Below are 25,181 nucleotides of genomic sequence, written 5' to 3'. Positions count from 1 at the left end.
AACTGCAGTTAGCATGTTGCGCAAATTGCACAGGAAAGCTGTTGAGGCCAAAGTCTGCCCTAAAGACATGTTTCCCAATCTCAGCTACGCAAGGCTTGCTTGGGTTACCCAATACATGGGGAAGATAGCTTCATCCACCTTACATCTACAAAGCAACACATTCCCAGATAATGTGATACAGGGTTTGCATTCCAGAGCCTGATGTTGGCTTTCAAAGCAGATTCTGGTCCCTGACATTGGTGCACCGCTGCCAAAATTCAGCATGATGCTGGTTAATTGCGATGCTTCTTTATTTTAATCTTCCATTGCATCCAAATGATCAGGAGGCTGCATCCTTCTACGCCCAACACCACCACGCGCAAACTGACAGTGACAGCAAGTCTTAAGGCAAACTTTGCAGAAATCCCATCAAATCCACTGGATCTGAAACAATTGCAGACACACGCGCTAAACCCTGTCTGTGGTGCCTACCCCTTCCCCCCAAAGAATGAGACAAGAGACCAGAGTTTGGGTTCAAATTGGCCACAACTTTATTGAGCCTCAGAAGTGGGAAACTTGGCATAGGCCTTGGCAGCTAACCCTCTCAGCCCATCTGGCTGAGGATACGCAGGCTGATGAGGTGCAGTGGGAGGGGACTGTAAAGCACAAACGTACACAGCATGCCCTTCCCGGCCCGGGAGTTTGACCTACATGCCTCCACTCTAGGGCCAGGGACTCCCAGTTTTTGACCTTTAACAGGCCTTGCAAGCGTCGCCGCATGGAAAGAGAGCATGAATGCATCCCCCAGCTTGATGATAGACTAAAGGATACCTTGCCAAGGCCTAAAACCGCTACCCAAGGCCCCCTAAGGGCCTCCCCGCCAAGAGTCCCACAACCGAGGAACAATCACCCATGCTCTGCCATCAACACCTGCTGTCTCCCCAGGCCCTGAGGACTTGTCGCAAGTTGTGCAGCCAGAAGTCATTACCAAGTGGGGTCAGATGCACTCCATCCGCCCTGAATAGGCCGGCCGTATCTGCCCTGATGATGGGATGTGGAATAGAGAATCCCCCAATTAGCTGCATGGTATTGTGCATGGCCCGGTTGATTTTTTCCACCATATAATTGATGCGAGAGGGATGGGAAACCCCTCTCCAGTGCAGGCGGGGGAGGAGATTGGACCAGCCAATGGTCATTCTTGGGTACAAGGTATGCAAGCTTTCTATATCTGGCCTTGCAGCAAGGGTCAGGGCAATGCCATTTTGTTCAACTAGGTCATTCTCTCCCAGGTGCAAAATCAAGACTCTTGGAGGGCCATGCGCCGCCGCGGCCTTAATCAGCATGGGCATCAAGCCCGGCCAACGCATGCCCCATGTTGGGGTGGATTTTAAGGTTATGGCCCCCATTGTGCGACCAGGCATAATCCACCACCCAATGGACAATGCTGTGCCCCACAACCCAGATCTTCGTGGTGGGCAAACCTGTAAGAAAATTAAATTGCAAGCTTTAAGGAGGAGGAGCCGGGAAGGGAGGGTGGAAAATGTCTGATGAGGCACTTGCCAAGGCTAGCTAAATAAATAAATGGAGAAGCCTTGAGTCATACCAGTTCCTGTGGAATTTGAGCGCTCCCTGCTCCAGCATTGGAATATGCATCATCCAGCATGTCTTTACATGTAACATGATGACTATCCACTCCTGACCTTTCCCCCAAATCATTGCACTTGGGAGAGCTACTAGGCTGCTGGGACTTGCAGGAGCATCCCCATTGTATAGGATATAAAGCGGCTGAGGAGGCTTTGCTCCTTGATCATGTGGGAAAGCTCTGAGTTGCATTTAGTTTACATTTAATTTTCAAATATGCTTTATAAAGGTGCCTGCTATGTGAAAAAATACCTCTTTGTATAGACATTATCTCCCTTTATTTGATTTATTTATGCATAAAATGAAAGCGTTTGTTAATAGAAACAACTCAAATACAGAATGAGTTTAGTTTTTAAAAAAATATATTGTCTTAACTCTTGGTTGGTTGGTTTAGCCTAGGCCAAAATTTAAGCAGCAGCAATGCCATCCTGATGCCTTTTAAACTCTATTGGAGTCAATGGGTCTTACACCCAGGTAAATGGGTTTGGGATTGCAGCCTAAAGTTGCTTATATAAACTATGCAAGACCCCATGCTAACTAGCAAAGGCTTAGCCAAGCTCTCCCGCCTAGCTCCTCTGGTCCTGCTCTTACCATAGAGCCTTCAACCTGTTCTTGCTATGTCGTCTACTCTGAACTGAGCTATTTCGTTACAAGATTGCTCCACTACCAGCTATTCAGTTGCTCCCCCTCTATGGTTAATTTTTACAGCACAATCTCAGTATCTGTGGTGCATTCAAATGTAAGAAGGATGTAGAACATGTGTTGTAAAGCACTCAGTTGTTAACAGCTTTCAGTAGACTACGTTACGCCCACAGGCATTCCTCAGATTCAATCCTTAACATTTCAAATTTGTTTCTGTTGTCAACTCCTGCACTCCCAGCTTCCCTGAGCGGTGAGAAACTTCTGGGGCAGATGCACTACCTGAATTTGGTTTCTTTCTGCTGAAAGAGCAATGGAGATTTATCCAAAACTTATGGTAAGGCAATAACTATTTGTTGTTGTTGTTTAGTCGTGTCCGACTCTTCGTGACCCCATGGACCAGAGCACGCCAGGCACTCCTGTCTTCCACTGCCTCCTGCAGCTTGGTCAAACTCATGTTCGTAGCTTCGAGAACACTGTCCAAACATCTCGTCCTCTGTCGTCCCCTTCTCCTTATGCCCTCAATCTTTCCCAACAAATTTCACAGAAAAGCAAGTGAGCAAATTCTCCAAAACCTGATTCAGACTGGTTCTTAAAGAAAACAAGGGTTTTGTAGCAGTGGGGAAGGGACCCTGACATGCTGAAGTTGTGGAATCCACATTTAGTCACAGACTTCAGATGGAATGTGGGAGAGCATAGAAGATCTGAACAGATACGGGGCTTTACAGGTTTCAGGTTATTGCACCTAGGGCTACCCCTAGGACAAAAACTATAGTGATATTTGCTTTATTTACAAATATTTTAGAAGCAAACAGCAAGTAGACCTGCAAGATATTACCCCACATTAACTCCAGAGAGAGATGCTGCACCCACAAGGCCAACAGACCACTTTCTCTCCAATCCTCTTTCAAACTGCAGAATTGCTGCTGTTTCCTAACTACTCAAGGTCGTTTTCTTTTTCTTTCACACATACCTGCCCTTTCCCCTCAGAGAACAGGACAAGCCTCAGGCTAAGTTCTGATGGCTCTCTATCAGGAAACCCTCTCCTCGCCCACTGTTGAACCATCAGCCAACCAACCAACCAACCAACCAACCAACCAACCAACCAACCAGTAATCTACCTAACAAAGTGAATGGTGTGGCCAAATGGCTGGCCAAAGGGCCATAAAACCATTTACCGGTAGTTTAAAGTGCCAGTCAGAAAAATGTCATTGATGATACAGTGAAAACATGACACAAAAAATCCATTGCTTAGGGGATGCATAGCAAGGCCAAGGGGCACACACAGCTGTGCCCCCCAAAAAACATGCCTTATTCTCTGTCTCACAGCTGCCTCACTCTGCCAAACAGTAGCTGCAAGTGCTTTACCTCTGTAGGACCAGTTACATTTGCCAAAATATAATTTTCTGCACACTTACAAAAGATGCTGGAGGCCATATTTCTCAGCACTTGGTCATCCCAGCAGGAGAATGTAAGTAAGATTGTCTTCCATAAACACGGTTTTAACAATGAGTCTGTAAGTGACTGTGTAGGCCAATTCTGGATCCACAGGTCCTTCCACAGTGGCAGGCACTGTTTGGCCATACCTAACAGTGACGAAACTCATCCGTGAAGAGTGCTATCTATCCAGGCTATCTGCAGCACTGCCAACAGCAAGTTTTTCTGTGGGACTTTGCTACCCCAGGGCACTTAATAGACTACAGTTAATACTAGCATTTTAGTAATAGCTTAGTAAATGGGCTAAAGGTAAAGGTAAAGGGACCCCTGACCATTAGGTCCAGTCATGGCCGACTCTGGGGTTGCAGCGCTCATCTCGCTTTACTGGCCGAGGGAGCCGGCGTACAGCTTCCGGGTCATGTGGCCAGCATGACTAAGCCACTTCTGGCGAACCAGAGCAGCGCACGGAAATGTCGTTTACCTTCCCGCCTATTTATCTACTTGCACTTTGACGTGCTTTCGAACTGCTAGGTTGGCAGGAGCAGGGACCAAGCAACGGGAGCTCACCCCGTCACGGGGATTCGAACCGCCGACCTTCTGATTGGCAATTACTAGGCTCTGTGGTTTAACCCACAGTGCCACCCGCGTCCCTCAGTAAATGGGGTAGCGTGCTCTTAAATATGTGGGTCAAGAAAAAGTAGAACTTGTACACAGAATTTAAAAATAGACTGTAAATGCATTTACTAGTGGAGTGAGCATTCCTAAAAAAAAACAACTGCCGCTCTTAGATCCTGGAATTTTTCTGATCCTTTGATGGTGGGGCACCACAGGCCCTGGAACCAAATGTGATCACCACTCTCAGGCCTCTCTGTCTCGTCCTTGGGACTCTCCTCACACCACACCTCCTCTCCAACCCTCCCCATTTTTGCCTTAGCTCACCACTGCTAGTGGTGCTCAGTCTGAAAAAGGTTCCCCACCCCTATTCTGAGTTAAAATGCAAGAAGGAAGAGAGGAGGCTCAAAGAAAGCCTTTTTATAGCATCCATCAAGGGCCCACCTCTGATGCTCAATTAAGGAGACTCTAAGTGATATTGGAGTGAGTCAGGAGTTTTCAAAGCAATTGGCAAGGATCAGCTGGGCCCAGGCTGCTGTGTATATGAGCCAACTGGGAGGATTAGCCACTTATTAAAGGGAAAGTGCTGCATTAGGATGCGTTTTCTAATGCTTTTGCATTTGTTAGCAGGTGGGGGGGGGTTCTTTTCTTTTGGAGGCCATCATCCCCAACCAAACAAATGAGACACTTGTATGTTTACCCTGGGGGAAAAAACTTTCAAAGGGATCAGAGGAAGTGAAAGGAACTCTTTGAAGTTTGGTGTTTGAAGCACAAGCCAAACTAATGTGATATTGACACAAAAATCCTTACTCATTCATCCATTTGTTTTTATTCCTGCCATCAGAAGGTTTTCAGGGTGGCTTTCAGAAAAATAACAACATATAATTTACTCTAGGGCTGTTTCTACACCCACTGGCATATAGCATTGCTTTGTGGGTAGCATATCCCCATCCCTTGTTTTTGTTCTGTGGTCACTTTAATGGCAATGACTTCTTCCTCTCTTTCTCTCTCTTTCTCATCCATGGCTTACATTTTTGTTTGCTGCTACTACTGCCTTAGCTGTCCAAGCTCTCCTCCTGGTGGCTAGCACTTAGGTGTGCCCTGTAGTAAAGTACAAAGATCAGGGCTGCCACCCCTTGCTCTTGCCCCCAGATGGCCCTGATGGTTAGGCCCCAGTTGTACCGTGTTTTGCTTTATTGAGTCAAGATGTGAAGAGTCAAGATGTGAAGTAGCATATTTATTTGATACCTTTCTAAAAATAGGCAACTTTTTAAAAAAATGATGGGAGTTGCGTGTGCTTGTGAAATGCAGAAAATGCATTGGGCAGAGCATTTCTAAAAAGAAATGGGACTTGATGGTTTGTATAGAAAAGCTACAGTCCGCAGGTCGTTCATAAGCAGATGTCTGAAAAGTATGTTTTTATCTTTGTAACTTCCATAAAAGAAGGCATTTCAGTATTTGTTCCCGAGGTCCGTTCGTAACCTGAAACTGTTCTTAACCTGAAGCACCACTTTAGCTAATGGGGCCTTCTGCTGCCGTGCTGCTACATGATTTCTGTTCTCATCCTGAAGCAAAGTTCTTAACCCGAGGTAGTATTTCTGAGTTAGCGGAGTCTGTAACCTGAAGCGTATGTAACCTGAGGTACCACTGTACAAAGAAGCATGTGGTATAATATCAAGGCATGTGCTGACTCAGTTCAATGAGCCAATGAGAACATGTGGGATCTAAAGCACCTTTGAAAGAGTAAGTTCCTAAGGGTAGAATTTTACTCCCAGTTGTTCCATTTGTGAAAGCATTGCAGCTTCCCGCCACTGTTCTGCCCCCTTCGCACTGTTCTGGGGGCTCTCCTGACCAACACCAGAGACAATTCTATTGTCTAAAGAGAGACGGGGTAAAGCCCTTTTGCACAAGTGGAAGTCCTTGCATTCAGGTTCTGCTGAATGTTCATGAATGTTCCTGTTCTGCTGACACGGCTAGTTAGGTGAATCCTGCTACAAATGTTTAATAAAACACCCCTCAAAAACTAAATCAATGTTGAATAGCCTTTGTCTAAATTTTGTCTCCATTTTGCTACACGTTCATGGCACAAAATTCTTGGTCCTGGACCAGTTTTATGAGGCTCTTTAAAAAGGTTGATACAGATCAAAATTATCTCTTTTTTATTTTAAGGATTATAAATTTCTGAAAGGCTATTAAACTTTTATTTCCATTCACCTGTCCTTTTACCGGTGTGTGTGTGTGTGTGTGTGTGTGTGTGTGTGTGTGCAAAATAGTAGGAAGTCTTGACGATAGCACCATCTGGTGTTCTGAGAGAAACACAGCAAGCTGTTTCTAATGCAGTCATAGGTTTGTAACGAATTCCAAAGAACAGACTTCAAAGATAAAAAGAATAGCAGAGAACAAAATGGGACAGATGCCATGCTCCTGAATATCTCATTGAGAGGCTACTGATTGCTATGAGAGTCACATGCTCATTTAAAAGCTTGTTATGGTAAAATGCCTTCTCCATGTTGAAGGATAAGAATGATAATCTAACAAGGTCATATAAACAAATCCTATTTATATGTGTTTTCACGGGAAAATATATTTGTGTTGGCCCCTAAATGCCATTTGGTATCATGTTCCTTTTGTGCTATATTAATTCAATTTTAATCACTCCACTTCATATAAATAAGGTTATCTCTGGGGCAATTTATTCTAGTCACTATGCCAGTTTGCCATATCAGCATTTATAGTAATGTTGCTATCATGTGAGACACAGAGAAAGTGAAATCATATATTTTACTGTAAATTACTATGTTACAAAAATCTGAGTGCACACCTTCTTTATGCACAGGGGTTCAGACACAAAACAAAAATACACATTCTGTATCAAGGCCAACATACCCAGTTGCTTGTGTCTTTCAATGAAGCAGGTGAAAACAATTATCTTGTTCCAGCATGAATAATCCAGCACAGCCTTTCACTAGCTGCACATACAGACATATGTTTGGGTGCAAATGAACTAGTATGATCCAGTTCATGAGTTGCTCTGCTCCTCTAAGGGTGGGAAGAACCTCACAAGGATACTGTGGACAATTCTTATAGGAATTAGGTTCTTCCCACTGATATCCCCTTACACCCACTTGTGTGAACATTTTGATTTAGCCAGAACACCGAGTGCAACCCTACCCTCAAAATTACAGCACAGAATCAGAGAATTGTAGTGATGGAAGGGACCCAAGGATCATCTAATCCAACTCCTGCCATGCAGGAATCTTTCTTTCTTTCTATTGCCCAACGTGGGGCTTGAACTCACAACCCTGATATTAGGAGCCTCATGCTCTGTGTTTCGGACATGAATGGACAATAGTCATGTGTCTGTTTATGCTAAGATTTTGCTTTAGTTATGCAGTGCAAGTTTTTGAAAAGGGCCTAGAACACTACTGGGTTCTGCTGTCACTCCAAGGTAAATTTTGTGGAGCACAAATTCTGACATAAATGTTCTGCTTGAACAGAGCAGAGGCCTTTCTAGTTTAGCATCCTGTTTCCCAAGGTGGTCCATATTATAGGGATGGCTGTAGGCAGGATTCCTGCATTGTAGGGGGGTTGGACTAGATGACCCTCAAGATCCCTTCCAACTCTACAATTCTATGCCTTCAGGAAGCACACAAACACGAAGAGGGCAACAGCCACCTCCTGCTGCTGCTGTCGTTCCCCAGCAACAGGTCTTGTTTCAGCATTATAGGATCAATTTAGAGAATGGCTCTGGCAGGTGCAGCCTACTGATCAATTCAAAGCCGTCACTGGCTGGCAACCACCGGACTTACAATCACAACTTTGGAAAACGTTTTTCTATAAGACTCTGTAGTCTGGGGAAGAGTGGGGTACAGAGGGGAAGTATTTGTGTGTTATTTTTGAAAATCAATGAAAACAACTTTTTAAAAACTGTCACTGGCTGCAGTGCACAAACCCTATACTTTGGTGCAGCTCTTTTGCATGTGCAATCACCAAATAAGTGATTTGAAGACTGGCCTGCGAAACCCACATGACACATAAGCAGCCTTCCCAGGCAAGCTGTCCTTTAGTCTACACTCCGCAGCCTTAACATTCAAATCTTTGACCCAGTCCTGGTCGCAAGCGGTTCCAAGGACATTAGAAACCCATTCATTACCCGGCACGGTGACGGGGTGGCTAGAAGACAAATGCGGGCAGGGGGAAGTAGTGTGGTTTCACCTGCTGAATTTCTGCCTGTCAGGGGTACCGAAAAGGCAACCCGTGCGAAAGGCGAAGCATCGACTGCTAGGCAGGCCTGTCATCATGCTAGCCCTCGCTTTCCCCGCAGCCACCTTAAACGCAAGGGCTGCTGGGAGAAGAAAGCGCGAGGAAAGGCGTCCGACAGGCCTGCTAGGCCGCGCGCGCTCCCCGCCATGGACGCGGTCCTAGCCGACACGCTGCTCTCGCAATGCCCGGACTGGGGCGCGCTGCTGCGGGCCGTGTGCGGCGGTGGCGCCGAAGGCGGGCCGCTCTCCGTCGAGCAAGCGGAGACGCTGCGCTTCCTTCTCGAGCGGGTGGCGGCGGCCGGCGGGCGGAGCGACGAGCGGGACGCGGCGGCTCGGCGCGTGGCCTGGGAGGCGGCGCTGGGCCGCTGCCTGCCGGTGCTGCTCGGCGGCGCCTCCTCGCCGGGGGAGTCCCCGGAGGAGCGGCTGCGCCTGGCCAGAGCCGCGTGCGGGGCGCTGCGCTGCTGCGCCTCGCTTGGCGGAGCCCCTTTGGCGGAGCGGCTGGCGCGGGAGTCGCTGGAGGCCCTGGAAGGCAGCGCTGGGAGCGGGCGGTTGCAGGTGGAAGCGGCCGTCGAGGTCCTGGCCGCCGTGGCCCCTTGGCTGGAGGAGCCGGCGCTGCTCGGGCGAGCCGTGGCGGCGGCCCTGAAGCTGCTGAGGGGAGATGGAGAGGACGACGAGGAGGAGAAAGCCTGGCCGGCGGCCGGGAGGCTGCTGCCGGCGCTGGGGCGGAATAGCGCCGCATTGGGGCTCGTGTGGGAAGGGCTGATGGTGCCGCCGCCGCCGCCGCCGCCCAAGGGTGCCCCGCAGCGGGTGAGCCGGACCCTGCTGGTCTTGAGCGCCCTCTCGGACGCGCTGTTTCCCTCGAGCGCGCAGGTGGAGGCGGCTGCTCAGCTACTCGACGCCAGGCAGTGCAGCAGTTTCTGGGAAGTGGTGCAAAAGGGGCTGACGGAGAGCGATGCCCTGTGCAGGAAAAGAGCCCGTTATTTGCTGAAGCGAGCAGTGGATGTCTCTGATAAACTACGCCTGGAGTGCAGGTGCAACCGGCACAGTGGAAATGGTACAGCCCTGGTGATGTAGCATCCTTGCTTAACTTGCTTCCACAAATGCCATGCCACACACACACACCAATCTCTTTTCTCTCAGCCACTTCAGCATGTGGTAGGTTGTGGAGATAAGCCTTGCCTTGGTCGGCTGTGTGACCCGTGGCAGGCTGGACATGTGTATTATTTGCCACGTATAATATCCGACCTACGGCTTGGCTCCACAGAGCTTTCTAAATATGGGTTAGCGCTGACTTTGAATTTTACGTAGAGAATAACCGTGACCAGCAAGCCATAGGCTGCAAGTGAAAGACAGGCCTTTTCTCCATGACTCCCACACTCTGAAATGAATTACATTACCAGTTATCTTGTCTGCATCTGTACAAGATTACAATCAGTGCATAACATTTGTGTGCATTAGCTGGGATGTAATAAAAGACCAGGTCTCCTTCAAGCGTTTGTCAAAGAGAGAACGTGGGCACATGTACACATGTCTTGCCACAATGCTGTATCTTGTAAAAATGCCCCTTGTAGGCACAAGAAGTGCCATCTTCACTTGTGCTTTAGTTTTAAGTAGCCCCAGATTGTTGTGTTATACTTAAAAGCTGCAGCCCCCAAACTTCTTGAATGGCACATTGGTGAGATGCTCTGAGTAGCGTTAAATTTAAGAGACTGGTAGAAAGTGAGCAAGTCTCTTTGGTTCAGCTGTAGCGAAAGCAGGAGTTTGTCTATCATAGCAAATGTGGATAGCAAACCCACAGTGGTGTGCCTCTAAAGGTGTCTATAAACTTATTTAGATGAGCAAACAAAATGAGAGGACCTTCACTATGGAATTATAGTGTTCTAGAGACACACAGGAAGCTAGCTGCCTTTTTCTGAATCGTACCATCAGTCCCATCTAGTTCAGTACAGTCATACATTGAGATAAATACGCTTCAGGATAAGTATTTTCGGGTTGCGCTCTGCGGTGACCCAGAAGTAATGGAGTGTGTTACTTCCGGGTTTCACCGCATGTGCAGATGGTCAAAATGACGTCACGTGCATGCACGGAAGCGGCGAAACGCGACCCACGCACGCACAGACGTGCAGTCGCATCTTACGTTCTGTTCAGAATGCGAACAGGGCTCCGGAACGGATCCCGTTCGCATCCCAAGTTACCACTGTATTGTCTACAAGCAGGGGTCAGTAAACTTTTTCAGCAGGGGCTGGTCCACTGTCCCTCAGACCTTGTGAGAGGCCGGACTATATTTTGTAAAAAATGATGAACGAATTCCTATGCCCCACAAATAACCCAGAGATGCATTTAAATAAAAGCACACATTCTACTCATGTAAAAACGTGCTGATTTCCTGGACCATCCATGGGCCGGATTTAGAAGGTGATTGGGCCGGATCTGGCCCCCGGACCTTAGTTTGCCTACCCATGGTCTACAGCGACTGGCAGCAGCTCAGGTTTTCAGCCAAGGGTCTCCCCCAGCCCTACCTGGAAATACAAAGGAATGAACACTCAGATCTTGTGCATGCAAAGCAGATACGCTATGACTGAGCTACAGTTCTATCCCCAACCACCATTTCTTGTCAGTGGGCTATTCTTGCAAATACTGCTTAGGGAGATAACAACCTTTTAAAAATGTTTTGACTGTGAAGGAGGATGGGCGAAACAGTAACCAAAGTGAAGGCCGTTGCTTAATTGTTCATGCATTACCTCATTAAGCATGAATTTACCTTTTCACTGAGAATGGAAGATAAATGCTAATGAAAGCAAAACCCAAGGTTAGAAATAAACATTAATGATAGAAGAAAGACACTTAAAAATCTGGTGGCACAATCCTATCACAGTCTTTCCTGGTAACTTAATGTTGTTCCACGCCTCAGATATACTTATGGGGAGGAGCCTTTTTTCAAAACAAAAACCCATCGGATGTGGTGTGCTTGTGATATACATGAGTGGCCAGTTTGATGACAGGTGGTGGAGCTGCTGGATGGTAAGATGTGAGTTGCAATAGTATCACATCTGCATTGCACTCCCTGTTATATTATGCCTGACACAGTGATAGTGCGCCAAGATAGGAGGAGGCTTCCACGGAAATAGGTTGCATTCCCCTCTGCATGGGAAGGAAAGGGTCATGCTCTTGACCTACATTAATACTTTTTTGCTGTCCATTTAAAGTTTTGTCCACTAATACTGAACGATTGCAGCCTGTGCTTTCAGTGCATACTGTTCTCATGGAAAGAGATATCTTTATTGACACTTATAGGCTTGGTATAATAGCCTTTTCATGCTAATGACATTAAACTGGATGTAGTATCATTCATATGTTCCCTTTGATTAGAGGGAAGAGAAGAAATGCCTCTAATTTGCTTGTATCGTATTGCAGAACCATGTCTGTTCTGGTGGTGTGCCGAAAAAAATGATCAACTTATTCAGTTTTGGGAAAATTACATCTTAATTATGGAGACTTTGGAAGGAAATCAGGTAAATATGTAACGTTTTTACAAAGTGCTGCTGAGAGTCGCTGTTCTTCATTGTTGCTATGAATACGCAAAATACCAGAGGGTTGTTCTATACAGTGAACAAACGCTGAATGCTGAAGTCAGGAAGTGTAAAGACTATTTTTTTCTTAAACAAAAATCTTCCATGCATTTTGAATGTATCAATTTCCCTTTGCATGTTTATGGGGAAACGAGTTAAAAAATGAAAACGACATCTCAGTCTTAAGTTAAACTCTTCCAAGTTCCACTGAAGTAGATCACAGCATCAGAATTATTTATAGATTTGCTGTTCACAAGGGGCTGAATCTTGGTTACACAGAGACACTGTGTTATAATTTCTGTTATTGTAAAGTCACTACGTTATGTAATTTCATGCCAGAGGTCAATATCTAGCTCTTAACTGTAGTTATGATACTTTTCAGTTACAGAGTAAATCAAATTAATGTAATAATGTCTGTTTTTCAATTTTAGATACATGTTATAAAGCCAGTATTGCCAAAGTTAAATAGTTTATATGAACATGCAGTATCAGAGCAAAATGGTAAGGCTATTTTTTTTAAAGAAAAGTGCCAATAACTTTGACAGGAATCAAAGGATTGGTTTATATGTTGCAAAAATTCCTGGCACTTGATTGCTCAACAGCCTAAATAATGCCTTTTTCAGGTCAAAGGCTGTAACATTGATAATTTCTAAATGGACGCAGTTTAAAGGCCAGTTCATACAATATCAGTTTAGAAATTCAGTACAGAACAATGGGACATCAGAATTGTACCCCACATTGAACATTCAACATAATGTGTGTAGCCTGAGAGTAGTCTTTCTGCAATTCCTTCCCATAAAAACCAAGTTGGAGGAAAAAAACCACAGTGGAGGGAGGGTTGCAAGCTAATATTTTCTTACTTACATATTCATGGGATGAGAGGTGTGTGAGATGCCCTGCCACATTTACATAATGTAGAAAAAAATTGGCAGTTAATTGCATGAATTATCCCTCAGTTGTATAGGGCATATTAGGACAAAAGTCAATATGAAAGGTGAGAGACATGGAGATAACAGGGGCCTTCCCAGCCAGATTCAGGTGGATGTGCTAGACAATGAAATGACAGTTTCTTAAAACTCTTTTTCAAATGTGATTAGATGTAAATATATTGTGAAAACCTATAAAGGTACATATGAATAATATGCGTCCCTCCCTCCTTACTTCCTGCATACAGATAAAATATATGTCGAGATTACTGCCATTGTGTACCCTTGTAAAAATTCTGTTTTTTGCAACAGATAGTTGGGTGTTTCACCCATCGTGGCATATGTGCATTTACAAAAGAATGTTTGAGAGTGAAAACAAAACATTGACAAAGGAAGGTGTAATTCACTTTCTTGACATCTGGCAAACGAAACATATCCCTATGTCACCAGGATTTTCAGAGGTAAAGTTTTCTTCCCTTTCCCCTCCTAAGATTTCCTGTATTGTACCTCCTGAAGTTTGCTCCTTTGTCTATATTATCCTGGGGGGTGGGGGGAATGTTAAAAGTTTGCTGCTCTTGAAGGGAACACAAGGAAAACATAATTCTCTTCGTAAGCATACCAGCTTGTCCACCAGTGTCTAGGGTACACACTGCCTGGTTTGCTCTGATTATAAGGGCAGAGAAAAACAATTGTGCCCATTACCTTAGTAAGGTTCATCTCATTTTTGATATGCGGGAAAAGTGGTAGTGAGTAGGATCCTTCTAGCCACAGCATTTTTGGTGATTAATTGTAATGGTAACAGATCTGCACTTTTAATTTTATTTTTACAGGAATAGCCTCATTACATAATACAGTTCAGGAAGTACTTTCGTTTCTCTTACTTCCTCCTGTCATGTATATAAATTTTTTTCTTTAGCATGTTTATAAGGCTGATTCATAATTTCTTTACCCATTTTTTATATTGAATGTGTTGTAAAGCCAGATCCACAGTTTTTCTGTAGCAGAAATAAATTTTAGTTTCATACTGGCTTTTCTACTAATACAGGTCTGATTAAACATCCATACATGTTTTGCAGGACAAATACCATTTTTGTCTGTGTTACAGCTTTTAATACAAGAACGCTTTTTTTCTTTCTTTAGTTTATTATTGGCCCTTTAATGGATGCTCTTTCGGAAAGTTCTCTCTATAGCAGGTAATATATTATTCATTGACAACTTGTTGAATTTCTATAGATACTAAAACAGATTTTTAAATGCCACTTACATAGGGCTGAATATTTGCAGGTATTTATGGATTTTCCTCCATTGAGGACAGGGATTGAAAAAATCCCACCAGGTTTCATTGCCATAGAATTATGTAAATATATGGTGCATCTACATTTACAGTACTGCAGGCAGTTCTAAGTGTCCTATCCCACAAAAGATGAGAGAGAACTGGAGCAAGTACAGAAAACATTACTCTCAGATTTCTAGATTTTTAGTGTTAAATGATGACGATTATAATTATAAAAAAAACTTCCTAGGTGTGTTAGGAGGATGTTCTTTTGTTGGGATGGAAACTTTTCTAAGTAGAGCAATTCTAAGTTCTGGAGTAGAAGTGGGAATCTGGGGCAGAATCACTTCCACATCCAGAGGCTCGATGTGACCAGGGCTTCAGCATTTTCCTGCCTTTTTATTTCTGTATTCCTTACCCTTAAATTGTCCCACCCACTGAAACCAATGGGAGGGGAAATTAACTACACCAAGTTCAGACTAGTGTAGTTATGGGGTCTAATCTGCAGGGGGTACAGGGGACACATTCCCAACCTATTCCATTTTGGCCCTTGCTATGACAGTAGCAGCTGGTGCTGCTCATACACTTACACAGCTTTCTGTGGATGTACTGGGAGGTTTCTGGGATGGATGTACCTTCCTTTGACAGGGGTTAGAATTGCTCTGTTAATCAGTGGTTTACTAGCTCAGAATATTTTTGCTCGTTGAGAGAGGCTAGCTTGGTTACGACATATTGGTCTGATATTAAAGGTGGCCTGTAAGTTATTTTATAAAATAACCTGTAAGTTATTTTATACTTCAGTGTAACAAATATCTGCATAGAGTTTCTAGTAGTATGTAAAATGTATTTGTTTAATTGATAAAGTTGACAGTTTTGTCTTTGAATTTCTTCTACCATATTTCTGTTTTTAATTTAACAGGTTATCAGGTCAGATTATTGGAACCTGTCCTCCTTTAGGATAATTGATAAAGTTGACAGTTTTGTCTTTGAATTTCTTCTACCATATTTCTGTTTTTAATTTAACAGGTTATCAGGTCAGATTATCGGAACCTGTCCTCCTTTAGGAACGAAATTGCAAATGTTCTTGGCTACCTTTTTCACAAGCCTCCCCGAGAAAGAAAAAAGTATGTTTATTTAAAATATTATGTTTTGGAATTGCATAGAAGTCACCTGTCCGCTTCATTCATGCCAAGTGGCCAAAGTAGGGAGGTGGTTGGAAAGAGAGGAAGTGGCTGTGTGTGCCCGGCATATAAAGCCATCTCACTTAGACTTCCACCCCGCTTATGCCATGAGTCTACCACAGTTGAATGTAAAAAGTGCCCAGCCTTCATTCTCATAGCTTTGTTTACATGCATTCCCCTTGACTTTGGGTGGAAAGACTGGAGAAGCTGGCAACTACTGTGCAAGGGCACAGAACTACCTCTGTTCTTGGATTGCTGCCTTCCTTCCATTCTTCCTAACTTGACTGGAGATAGGAGGTCCTGAGGGGACCTTTACTTTTTTCTCATTTATTATATTGTCATCCCATTGTCCAAAATATAGGGTGCCGTGTGTCTCTTCCCAGGACTCATCTTGAGCTCCTAACAAGACCATGAGAAACATTAGGCTGAGAGAGACTGATTGGCTCAAGGTCACCCAATGAGCTTTATAGCTCAGCTAGGATCCTTGATCCTAGTCATACACTCTAAGCACTGCCCTACATTGACTTTCCTTTAGTTATGCTTTCCATGGTGGTTGGGGTCAGAATCTGAGGGAGATGGTGAAAGCGTTTACACTCAGGAATCATTCACAGTGCATAGTAGGTTTGTGGTGTTCTTCTGCCCATTTAAGTCAGCATGTGTACAGTGTCATAATGCTGCTCTGTCCTGCACCTGCTGTGTGTCGTACAGACAGCAACAGTTTTGTGTGAGGGTTGCATTCCTGGCCCCTGTGCATGTTGGGGGAGCCTGTCCTGCCCCGTCTCACTCTGTCCCCATTCCGCCCTTCTTCTGGGTCCAAAAGGACCTTCATGTTGGCAGTCATACAGCAATTGGACATGTGCGAAACGGTTACCGCCTGTACTACCATGTTTTTCTCTGCTGTCACATACATCTGAGCCCTCGGTCAAACAGGCTGTTGAGGCTGGAATTAATGAAGAGATCATTTGGACTTAGGGAATGTAATCCATTTTTTCCCCTTGGAAAAATGGCTTTCTACTGCTGAGCTTACTTTTGGGGTTAGCATTGTTTTATGTTAGATGATTTAACAAAAATCTTGTTTTTCTTTTGTTTTTTAAAGGTAGTTTTTTGTTAAAGTTTATACAGAAGATGAGCAATAGGCACTGGTGTGCTGTTCCAATTTTGTTTCTGTCCATGGCACTGGCAAATATTCCAGCATATAGAGTACTAGATACCGAAGGACTCCTAGCTCTGAGGTACCATTTTGAGTGTTGTTTGTGTGACTAGTCCTCAGTTCATTGTTTTAACTTTTCAAAGCATGTATCTTATCCGTTTGCAGAGATGTCCTGCAGTGCACCATGATCACCCATCAGATTCTCCTACGGGGAGCTGCTCAGTGCTATCTTCTTAAAGCAGCTATACTCTTGACAGATGTAGTAAGTCTTCCTATTCTGAAATATAGTCGCACTGGAAAGGCATAAAATATAGCTGAGTACTTTTATAAAGCTTTAGTGGATAAGGTTTGCTACTTCTTTGAATTAAAAGATACAGAATTTTAGAATCATTTGATTACCATTCTTAAATCTCAGGTGAAATGTTTTCCTCCTTTGCTTCATTTTTCTAGATGCCAAGTTTTCAGAAAACAAAAGCCACTGGCTTGGGCATTCTTACACACCATTGTGGCATTAAAATGCATGACTACCCTAAGTACTGTGTTAGACTTGCGATGACATCTTTGCATATTGCACCTTGCACTTCGTTCTGTTGGAACTGCTCTGAGTAGAACACTTGCATTGTGGTACTTTGCTATTAAGCTTGAAGGAGTTTGGAGTAGGGAGAGATGTATAACATTGCAAAATGATTAACACAACTCTGAACCTAAATATTGTTTTTCTTAGTTTCAAATGAATGCTACTTACATTTCTTTCCTTAGGAGAAAGTGTCCCTTTCAGATATTGCAAACTTCATTGTATCTCTGAAACCAGAAGAGTCATTAGGCAGAGGGACTGTTTTGTGGACAATGGTGAGAGAAGTGAAAGCAAACTATTGTGAAATTGGTTAGTCATTATGGCATTTTAGATGTGTATTATTATTATTCAGATTAAGCCTTTTGTGTTTCTATGCTGTAAACTGCCCTGTGATCTTTGAATGCAGGGCAGTATAGAAATTTAATAAATAAAACAAAAATAAATAAATAAATCATTTTGTTTTTCTTAGCTTTGTAATTGGTTGCGTGTAAATGACAAGCACTTTCGAAAGCCTTTAAACTGCAATGTGCCTCAAGACAAAACTGCATTAAGTGTTTATGCACAATCCCTTGTGGAGGATTATCTGAAAACACCTATAGCCAATTGTAAGTAGTTTTATAAATATTATAAATAATACTGTTTATGTAAGCAATGAGCACATTTGTTAAATAGTTCCGTTCCTAAGGATTAAGGATTATTTAGTTCTGCATAAAAGTGTTTGGAACACTTCCTGGTTTATACATGATGTTGTTTTGAAGGTGGTGCTTTGTGAGGAGGGGTCGAAGATCAGAGGTAGATTGCAATGTAATATATTTCTGCACACCTTACCAGAATCCCCAATTATGCTGAAATCCTTTGTTTGTGGGTTTCACTGCCCTATTGCTGGGACAATGCCACCAAGTTTGCTTTTGTATAGAAGCTCTTTGCAAATATTTATAAAGACTCAGATTTGATGAATTACATGCATCGAGAAGGGGGTTGGATTTGTGCTTGTGGAAAAGTAGCCTCTCATGCCTCTTGGCAAACCACTTTTGAATCCAAGAGGAGTTTGAAAAGCACTGGTGTGACATGCTGTTCAAAGCAAAAATGTCAAAAATCCCACTGTGTGTGCACAAGCCCTTCAGCATATATAAAGTAGCTCTTTGCTTCTTAGTCATTTTGTATTAATTTCCTGGGGTTTATCCCTCATTAAAATCACTAGGCATATTGTTCACTAATTTAACTGGGAATAGGATTTCCAAAGTCCTGGTAAATTATTAAAACGACTGAAGTTCTCAAGCGCAATTCTTATCTCAGTTGCTTCTATGTTCTATTAACTAAAGAGTCTACTTCAAAGCATATCGTACAACAGCATTCATAAAAACAATCAGCTTCATTGCTTATTTCATTTTATTTCTGTGCGTGACACTTCTGTCAGAGACTTTTAGCTACAGAACGCATTATCTCAGCATGTGTTCTCTAGTCTAGCAAAGCCCCTTACCATTGTTGATCCTTCTCCCTTTCCCTCCAGAACCACTTTGCTGGCACAGGAGAAGCCAGCGGTGCTGACTCAGGGCCCCAGACTGTGGGTGCCCAGCGCACCTGCACCCATGCCGCAACGGCATGACATACTCGTTCAGGCAGAGCTCTGCAACATTGTACAAACTAGTATTATTTTTTTACAGCTGCAGAAGACTGCCTTATGCCTGACTGGTTTGAAGCTAAACTTGTTGCTACGATGATTCTGCTGACTGCAGATGTGGAAGAGATGAAACATGTATACAGGTAGACACCCTGTTTTCTTTGCATTTGCTTTGGATGTGGACCACAAGTCTCTTGAGCTGCTTTGTCCTATTAGCTTTAGTATATTACATCCAAGGAAAGGTTAGAGCTAAGTGGCATAATGTAAAGATTGTATATATATATGAAATAGCACCAAAAAACACATTGGGTTCTTAAAACACTTTCTTAACAATGACATTTTGAGTTCGCTGTAAATGAGCTGTTGGTCATATTTGGTGAAAGGCAGCTCACAAATTGGGTTTAAGCACAGAGATGTTTGCTTGAATCTTTTGTGGATTACCTTGCCTACATCTTGAATAGAAATTTATTGTTTCTTTTCAGCGTGTGTGGACAAAGCGATTTGTACAGATAATAACAAACTTTTGTGACACAGCCAGTGTATTTAGAGGTATTTCAGGAGCTTTGAGTTCATAATTCCTATGAGCAACTGTGGATTGGTGGAGTGTTGACTTATTGTCTGTTCATTGATTACTACCTAGAGGCTGGCACCATAAGAAAAAAAATGACTTGATTGGGCATTTGTTTTTTTAAGAGAATTGAAAGTGGTTTGGGAGACCACATTGCATGTGTTTCTTCTGTTCCGCTGTTGTCTCTGGCCAAACAGGCTTTACAGATTTTCTAAATAATACAAGAGAGAATGAGAGAGACAGAGAGGGAGCCAAAAGTTGGTTATCTGTCCCCAGTACAAGCAGCTTTCTGTCTTTCAAACTGCCTTCAGCTATCAAAAAAACCTCCTGTCATCTGTTACTAACCACTGTTGTGTTTTCCCAGAGTATAAACAAATGTTGGAACATTTTGTGTATTAAGTTTGGTTTATCCACTCTTTAAAAATAACTAAATAAACAGTGTCAGCACTGGGTGTTCGAATGTGACACCATTCCTGCTTGATAGCATACAATGTAGGCTGAGGTATGTTCTCCTGCTTTTTGCTCAGTTGGAAGGTGAATGCAGTTTATCTACCCAGAAGTCAGCAATACAGACAGTGGAATATGTTTCTCTTTTTAATGTTTGTTTCGTGTAGTGTCAATGGCAGCACAGAACGGATTGAGCTGAAGGCTCTCCTAAACCCTCTGCTAGATGTCTTGCTGAAACTTGGCACTAATCCCTACATCTCATCACTGAAAACCGATAAAAGCCTACAGCTGCTATTGAAGCTACTGCAGACTTGTTCAATCAAATGTTCCAGTCCACGAGTTGGTTAGTGGTATATTCAGTATGTTGCTCTTATGAATCTTGCCCTTCTAACTGGTGTAACAAAATTAGGCTAATAGACTCATCAAAACAAATTGTAGTAAGTCGCTTTGAAACAGGAATTCACATTAAAAGCAAATGGCCGTATTAAAAATGTCCAGAATGCATCTAATAAGGAATTACTATATTCTTAACAAACATCTAAATTCAGAGATAATCTGGATACCACAGGAAAAAAATAGGCATATTAAGCCACTGTGTGGTATACAGTTAGTGTTGATAAACCTGGTAATCTTTGTCCTGTTTTGCCTTACAAGTAAGGGTTCTATTTTTCTTTAGAATGAGGCATACAGAATGAAAAGTACTTCTAACATATAATTGTTGTTATAAACATCTTTGTGGGTTTGATCAAGAGGTTTGGTAAAGGTGAAGGGGGCTGGTGGAAGTGCTTTGCTGCCCCATCCTCCCATCAGCAGGCCCCCAACATCCACACCCCACCTCAAAGTCCTTACTGAAGGTCCTGGGACCCTGCTGAATGGGCTGCCCTCTGGCACAGGAGGGTGGGGAGAATGGGAGAAGTTACCTCTACTTTTCAGGGATCTCTCCCTATACCCAGCATCCCAGCCTCTGCCCCACATTCCGCCTCATTCAATAGGCACTCCTGTCCACAGGAAGAGGCTTTTCAGGACAGTGGAGGAAGGGAGAGGGTGGGAAAGTTTGGTTCTACCAGCCCCTTTCAGCATGCTTTATCTCTGGATTAATTCTTTAAAATTGCCATTCAAAATGGCCCCAAGAGCTGCTTTTAGAATGCCAGACATTTGGAAACTGGGGTGATTAATACTGCATTCTACTTTTTTTTTTTAAAGTAAAAGCATGCAATTGGGGACTGTGAACTGTGATTTGGGGTGTGTGTCTGTCATTTTGAATGATATATCCTATTATATGCTTTACCATGGTAATTTCATTGTGTACTACATCACATGTGTATGATACTGTAAGCCTGCAACATTTAACTTGTGCACATTCAGCTTTTACACACATGGCAAAAACCCCAAACACTCAATAAAACCGGGCAGAAAGCAGGCAGGGTTCCTGGACTTTGGCGATCCTACTTGCTCTTGAACCCAGTGAGTTTTGGCTAGACACAATTTTGGTTTCAGGGGCAATCCCCGGAATGCAGCCCTTGCATAAATTGCAGGCTTACTGTTCAGCTTTGGGAATAATGGTACTACCAGTATTTTAATTACATGTATCTTCATACAGATGGGATAATAGCATTTCTCCAGAATTCATTTATGACTGCCACAGAAAGTATTTTGGATTTTCTCCTCAGAAGACTTACAGCAAATGAATTAAATACTGTAAGTACTTAGTGTAAATATTGGCTTGGAATTATTATTATTTTAATTCAGAAGGGTAGCAATATTGTGAAAGTGTATTCATTTGGAATGTTCAGAAAAAAAATTAAAAGAGAAATGCTTTGTCAACAAACATTGTGAAAAGCATTTACCAAAACAGATGTTTTAAAATTTCTCTCTAGCCATGTAAAAATATTTGAAACCAAATGCAAAAGTGCAGATCCAGTCACAAAGTTAAAATGAGTATGTTGGTTGTCACGTTATTGTAATGGAGGAGCTGGTGTAGTATTCACACTGGTTTTTAACTGAGGCTTAGTGCAAACCAGGCCATTGAGGCTGTTAGATTAATGTGAAGCAGTTGCCTGCCATAACTTGAGCAGAATGTGGGGATGGATGGGGACATGCAGACCTTTGATTCTGTGACCTGCTCTTGCATGCTGCCTGCCTGCACATTCGTGCATTCATGCCAAGCAGGGGGACGGAAGGACATTAGGGCTCTGTTAATGCTTTGAAGAGCTCTCTGCAGACCAAGAATGATTAGATCTGGATCTAATTAACCATCAACATAGTTTTGCATGCCCAAATGTATCTTATATCAGCAGCCTTCTGTGTCACATGGCAATCTGCTTTTGAAACAGAGATTTGTTTGTTTGTTTTCAAGGCAATCTATGGTGTGGCCTGGAGGCAACATGCCAATTAAAGAAAAGTCAAAAATTATACTGAGCATGTCTAAAGCAGCTACTTTGGAACTTGGCATTAATATTAAAGTAACTAATTGTGCAGACAGTATCTCCTAGGTTTTGTTTTAATGGACACCTGTAATAACGTATCCCTTCAGATTTCAGATCTGCAGCGCTGTAATTTATATCTAGAAGTGTTGTCAGAGCTGATGAACATTTGCTCAGTCAATGGCTGGAAAAAAGGACCATCGATCTGCAGCTTCATCTCCTCTCTGATAAAGACCTCTCTCTGCAGTGTTCAAGAGGGAAATAGTGAAAAGGTATTGAGTCATAATGCTTAGGCACAGTGCACATATTTTCACAAAATACTCCTTTGTACTACTTTTGAAAGGAGAAGAGAGCAGCTTGGATTTTAAAATGTTGTGGCACTCTTCTGTTTACAGTAGAAAACCAAATACTCTTGATATGCCATAATAGATACAGATACATTTACCAGCTAATGTTTTCCAGTTTTCTGATGTGTGGTCTAAAAGTAATGAAAGCAGACTATGGTCAGATATCCCAATTTTTAGTGCTGTATTGAAATAAGACCAGATCAGTTTATTAGGGCCAGGGTCCAAAGAGCCGTGAAACTGATTACCTGAGCCAAGTGCCCTCCATGTCTAATGGCAAATTGCTTTTGAAAGTGGGTGGGAAGTTTCAAAAAGAATTTGTGATGCCGCTTTGGCTCCAAGCCAGTACAAAATACCTCAATGTAGCTAGTGAAAAGGAATGTAAAGCGAGACTCACACACTTCTCTATTTGTGCTTTGATATCAAGAGTTTGGGCAATAGGTATAGAAAGAGGAAAACCTTGAAATAAAAAGTGGCCACATTTTCTGATAATCATCTTGTGTTAGATGGTTCACGTGGCAATTATACAAATCCTTACAATTTGACATTAGAAGGAAATAGAGTCCCTGCCTAATTCCATACCCAGCCTGCTGCTTTCCTCCAACCCAAAGGCAACACCTTCCTTCAGGCCCAGTCTTCATATCCTACTTTCGCTGTACAGGCCCTGTTCCCATCCCTTTGTCTCCATCTTGTGTAGAACATGCCATGATTCCTCCTCACAACGTTAATCTAATCTATTCAAACCACCTGGCAGCTGAATATATGCTGGGGGAGGAAAAGGGGCTTCTCTTCATCTACCTCATTTGCTGAAATGCTACATATAAAATGTGTCACTTACTTTTTTAAATTGAACTCTTTAATATATTTAAGAGTCAAAGGGTAATGTGGAACCGACCTTTTATTCTATATTCAGACTAGCATAATTATTTTTATTGTTATTTATTTTTATTTTTTCCATACTTTATTAGAACACATTGTAAGAGTTTGAAAATTACCTGTGTAACTTCGCTTTCAGGAGGTAAAACTTGGGGAACAGATTCAGAAGGTAGTGAGTATGGCATCGCTAAGTGTGATTTGTGAAATTATTGATCAGAAGCCAGATCTTCAGCTTGAATCTCTCCCAGCTGTTGAAACCCTAAAAACAACTATTTCCTGTGCTCAACTTAACCATGTATTAAAGAAGCCTTGCAGTATGGAAAAAGATAGGTATTTGTGTTAATCACTTTGTTTAACAAATTTTAATTGGAGAGAAATCTACTATTCTAACTTCTATCTGTTTTCTTAAATCCTACCTTTATATATATATAAAAGCAGAATACCTTAAAGGCTTCTTTAGTCTTCTGCCATTCGTGTTCTAGATGTGTTCCTATTATCCCATTTCCTAATATGTAAGCATTTTACTCTTAGGATTTAGACTGCAATCCTAACCATGTCTATTCAGGAGTAAGTCCCATTGATTTATATGAAGTTTAATCCCAGGTAAGTGAGGTTAGGATTGCAGCCTTAGTTAAATTCTATGTGATCATGAGCTTGGAAGTATGTTCCCAGTTATGTCTGTGGGGTTGTGCTGTTAATTAATTTTATTGGGTCTTGAGCTGTTGCTAGACATTTAATTTAGTCTATTCCTTTCCTTGGAGTACAATACAGTACATTTCTCTTTTTTAAAAAAAGCAAAGGTGAACTGAAATATTTTTCAACTTTTATTACAGTTATCTTGAAGAGCCAGCATCTCATCAAGGATGGGGGAAAATTGTAGCGTGTTATATACATGATCAGTGGGTTTGTCTTCATTTTGTTCTAAATAATTATCAAAAGCTTTCTAAGGACAAATATAGAGAGCACTTTTTGCCAGATGTTCAAAAATGCACAAGAATTTTACAGTCTGCACTGGAAGCAGTGACAATTCTTCCTTCTGATCATATCTTACCTGTGTTTCATTCCATGAAAATAGTCGTTTCCAAGGTAAATGGTTTAAAACAATGTTTGACTTTATTACATGGCTTTATATTTTATGAAAAACTAAATGCTACTTCTTTTTGCCTTTAGCTTTTGGAATCCTCTGAATCTCTGTGCATAGAGGCGTTTGACTTAGCATGGAAAATTATATTTGCTCTTAGTAACACACAGCTGATCTTTTGGCCCAATCTAAAAGCTTTTGTTCAGTTTGTGTTTGATCCTGAAATTCTTGCTGCCGCAGCAAAGAACAAGAGTCAGGCATACACCAGGATAAAAGAGGTAAACGTTTTACATTTCTTGTTCTTCCTGCAATCTCTATTCTTGGCAGTTGTGTTCAGATTATCGTATCTCAGCTTGTTAACCTGTTAGGTGTGCACAAGTGTTCTGCTTCTGCACATAGCCCTTGAGCCATGGTTAAACTTGGAATCCCCTGGTTAACTGGGAAACTATGGTTACTAACTCTGGAAGAAGCCAGAATCAAATCATTGTTTTAATTTGGTTTAATATCCTAGGTTGTTCTGGAGCTGGTAACCTAGTTTCCCAGTTCGGAGATTCTTCAATCAATTAGAGACTTTCTGA

The 25,181-nt window shown here is 42.5% G+C and overlaps 1 protein-coding gene across 1 annotated transcript in view; it reads left to right on the top strand.

Annotated features, from left to right (window-relative positions):
* Positions 1-7,074: 7,074 nt before the first annotated feature.
* Positions 7,075-25,181, top strand: part of TARBP1 (tRNA guanosine 2 -O-methyltransferase TARBP1) — a 31,361-nt gene continuing 13,254 nt past the window's right edge. The window contains exons 1-17 of the mRNA XM_080997604.1: positions 7,075-9,624; positions 11,985-12,082; positions 12,571-12,640; positions 13,378-13,526; positions 14,206-14,258; positions 15,365-15,462; positions 16,616-16,751; positions 16,835-16,931; positions 17,429-17,518; positions 17,713-17,848; positions 18,908-19,007; positions 20,047-20,222; positions 21,480-21,577; positions 22,413-22,574; positions 23,662-23,852; positions 24,356-24,608; positions 24,693-24,881. Coding sequence (XP_080853730.1) covers positions 8,493-9,624; positions 11,985-12,082; positions 12,571-12,640; positions 13,378-13,526; positions 14,206-14,258; positions 15,365-15,462; positions 16,616-16,751; positions 16,835-16,931; positions 17,429-17,518; positions 17,713-17,848; positions 18,908-19,007; positions 20,047-20,222; positions 21,480-21,577; positions 22,413-22,574; positions 23,662-23,852; positions 24,356-24,608; positions 24,693-24,881 — 3,228 coding nt within the window. The 5' untranslated portion in view covers positions 7,075-8,492. The remainder of the gene's footprint in view (positions 9,625-11,984; positions 12,083-12,570; positions 12,641-13,377; positions 13,527-14,205; positions 14,259-15,364; positions 15,463-16,615; positions 16,752-16,834; positions 16,932-17,428; positions 17,519-17,712; positions 17,849-18,907; positions 19,008-20,046; positions 20,223-21,479; positions 21,578-22,412; positions 22,575-23,661; positions 23,853-24,355; positions 24,609-24,692; positions 24,882-25,181) is intronic.

Source organism: Podarcis pityusensis, assembly GCF_964106645.2.
Source record: "Podarcis pityusensis genome assembly, chromosome: 3".
In the NCBI taxonomy this organism is placed as follows: domain Eukaryota; kingdom Metazoa; phylum Chordata; class Lepidosauria; order Squamata; family Lacertidae; genus Podarcis; species Podarcis pityusensis.
The sequence above is the reverse complement of the archived record's forward strand: the minus strand, read 5'-3'. Positions and strand labels throughout refer to the sequence as shown.